Source organism: Capsicum annuum, chromosome 9 (assembly GCF_002878395.1).
Source record: "Capsicum annuum cultivar UCD-10X-F1 chromosome 9, UCD10Xv1.1, whole genome shotgun sequence".
Classification (NCBI taxonomy): Eukaryota; Viridiplantae; Streptophyta; class Magnoliopsida; order Solanales; family Solanaceae; genus Capsicum; species Capsicum annuum.
In genome coordinates, this window is record NC_061119.1 from 212,603,748 (window position 1) to 212,606,607 (window position 2,860).

At 30.9% G+C, this 2,860-nt stretch overlaps 1 protein-coding gene across 1 annotated transcript; it reads right to left on the reverse strand.

Moving 5' to 3' along the window:
* Window positions 1–438: 438 nt before the first annotated feature.
* Window positions 439–1,908, reverse strand: LOC124887238. The gene is made up of 2 exons (XM_047396520.1): window positions 1,301–1,908; window positions 439–1,015 (listed from the first exon to the last, which is right to left on the reverse strand). The coding sequence occupies exons 1-2, from the start codon at window positions 1,649–1,651 to the stop codon at window positions 581–583; spliced, it is 786 nt and encodes a 261-aa protein (XP_047252476.1). The 5' UTR covers window positions 1,652–1,908; the 3' UTR covers window positions 439–580.
* Window positions 1,909–2,860: the final 952 nt, after the last annotated feature.

Genomic DNA, 2,860 nt, shown 5'->3' on the forward strand with positions numbered 1-2,860 from the left:
TTTCAAAAAAATACATATTTCGTGTTAATATAAAGATGTTGGAAAATACATATTGATCAAACCTAATATTTAATTTTTGATATATGTTCATTTAAAATAATTATACTTGAGAATTTGAATTAAAGATAAATTTGACTTTTTATGAAGTTATAGGTTTGTCTATAGTTACAAAATACATATGCAGTGATTATATTTTTTTAAAAAAATACATTTGTATTATACATCAAATGTATTTTTACAGTATAAATTCATATGCAGTAATAATATTATGCAATTCAAACATATATTTATATGTCACATATATTTAAAACAGTGAACAATTACGAATCATATACTTGTTTTGTGAATCAAAGTTACCACCTTTAACCTAACATATATTTACTATGTCAAAAATACATATGAACTGCTGCTTAAAAATACATATGTAATGTACAGATTTTGAAACATATATAGCTCTATTATTCAGATATTACTGTCTTCAATTGTCAAATGATTCATAAATGCATTAACTAGACTGAATTAGTTCATCATTATAAAAAAAGAAAAAAAAAATAAGAAACAATACAAAAAAAGAAATGTATCATTTATATTTCCTACAAGAGTGCCTATTGTGACCCTTAACCCCACAACCACCACATGAGTAGATATTCTTCTTTCCAAACATATCCCGGCCTGATTTTCCACGATCCTTCTTTGCAGGTCTTCCTGGAGGTCTTTTGTATTTTAGAGGCAGTACTATTTCAGCAAGTGTGGTCTCTGGAATTATCCAGTCATCGCTGTGTGGCAACGGGTACATTGGAACATCATATGTCTTCAAAACTGTTTTTAGTTTAAACAAATCAGAACAGTATGGCCCCTTCTCAAAATTCTTTTTCTCTAACACCGCACAAGCATGTGCACATGGTATCTCATCTATTTGAAAAGTATTACATGAGCATTTATTTTCTTTGATGCAAACAATGAAGTGCTTTTGTTTGTCGTGTACCGTATATACATACTTTGTGGCTGATACAACCTGACATAAAAATAAAAAAATATTTATGTAATAAAAATACATATGCAGAGTACATTTTTACAGAGCAGCCAAATACATATGTAGTTGTTAGTAATTTTCAATACAACAATATACATATGCAAAATACATATTATGTATTTTAAATGTTCATACATTTTATGTTTTATATCTTTTCATTTATTTACAACTGCATGGAAAGTATTTTCACATTGATACTTTATGCATTTTATCCTTTCATATTTATGTTTTCAAAATTAAAATTTCCACAAATCAAAAAGGTCATACCGTCATACGGGTACACAAAGCCTCGTTCTCACTGAATATGTCATTAAAATTTCCAATGATTGTTATGAAGGTATATGAAGCCTCCTTCCTATTTGCACAATTCCATTTTGCAAACAGTAATCGAACTTTCTCAAGAAAGTCATAAATTGGCAATTCTCTAGCTGATACAAGCACTCCATTTATTGACTCTGCAATGTTTGAAGTCAAAGTCCATCCTCTGTGAACTTTTGCATGCGACCTAGCCCACTTTTCATAACCGGCCAATTCCAAACATATCTTCACTCTCATATCAGCTGCCTCAACTCTTTTCATTAACATGTGAAATTCTGACTTTGAATATGATTTGACCATTGTATAAAATATCTCCGACAATGCATCGTGTGACTTTCTGTAAAGTTTTTTCACATTACCCCATAGATGTCAAATACATGCATAATGTGGAACATCTTCATACACATCACCAACAGCCTTTATAATGCTTGGATTCCTATCAGACACAACACACATGTTTTGCCTAACCCCGTACGCTTCCTTTAGATTCTCGAAGAACCACATCCAAGATGCATCATTTTCAGAATCAAGAACACCATATGCCAAAGGAAATATATGACCTGTATACATAATTCATAATTTTCAGAATCAAGCACAACATATGCCAAAGAAAATATATAACCTGCACATATAAAAAAAAAATCTGCGCAGGCCGATTTAAATACAGTTAGGAACTGCATATGTATTTATTACAATATAGTTCAATTAAAATATGTATTTTATCTACCAGAAATTGTATCAATTACATATAATAAAATTTACATCAACCTCACTATCAAACATAATCAATTTTACATGTTTCATTCAGAAAACTTTGAACATATATCTAATTATATACACATATGTATAAATGAGTTGGATATATGTACTTTTCAACTCTACAGCAGAAAGCCAAAAAAAATACAAGCGGTTATAGTAATTAAGTGCTACTAACCTGCTCCATCTGTTGTACATGTTGTTACAAATGCCCCAGTATACATTCCTGTCAGATGACTAGCATCAACAACTACGACTGATCTACAATGATCGAATCCTTTAATGAATGCATGTAGAGCGATAAATACATACAAGAACGCATTATCATCTGTCTTCTTCATTCTTATATGTGAATCCGGATAGGTAGTATTCAGAACATATAAGTATAATGGCAGTTTCCCATAAGATGTTGATAGCTTACCCCTCAATTCTTCTAACGCTCTTTCCTTTGACCTCCAACATAAAGTGTATGTCAAATCCATACCAAAATCCTCCTTCATGTCATTTTTTATTTTCGTCGCACTGTATTTTCTTTTGTGGTTTTTGAATTTCTGTTTAACCATACCAGCTATCAACATACTAGTTGCATGCACCTTTGGATAGATATTGTCCTTCACCGGGCATGTATGTTGAGGTCTGAATTCTCTTATTCTAAACATTCTTGTTTCTCCTATTCCTGATGCATGCATTAAAAACTCACAGTTTCTTGATTTGCAAAACAATGTATACCTGCACGCAACATAATTTATTACA

Bases quoted from the DNA above. Each gene is read 5' to 3' on its own strand.
- LOC124887238 (XM_047396520.1), bottom strand. From the start codon at position 1,651: ATGGTCAAATCATATTCAAAGTCAGAATTTCACATGTTAATGAAAAGA. The intron at 1,016-1,300 runs GTATGACCTTTT...TTTTTATGTCAG, and splicing joins CTTTGTGTACCCGTATGACG to GTTGTATCAGCCACAAAGTA.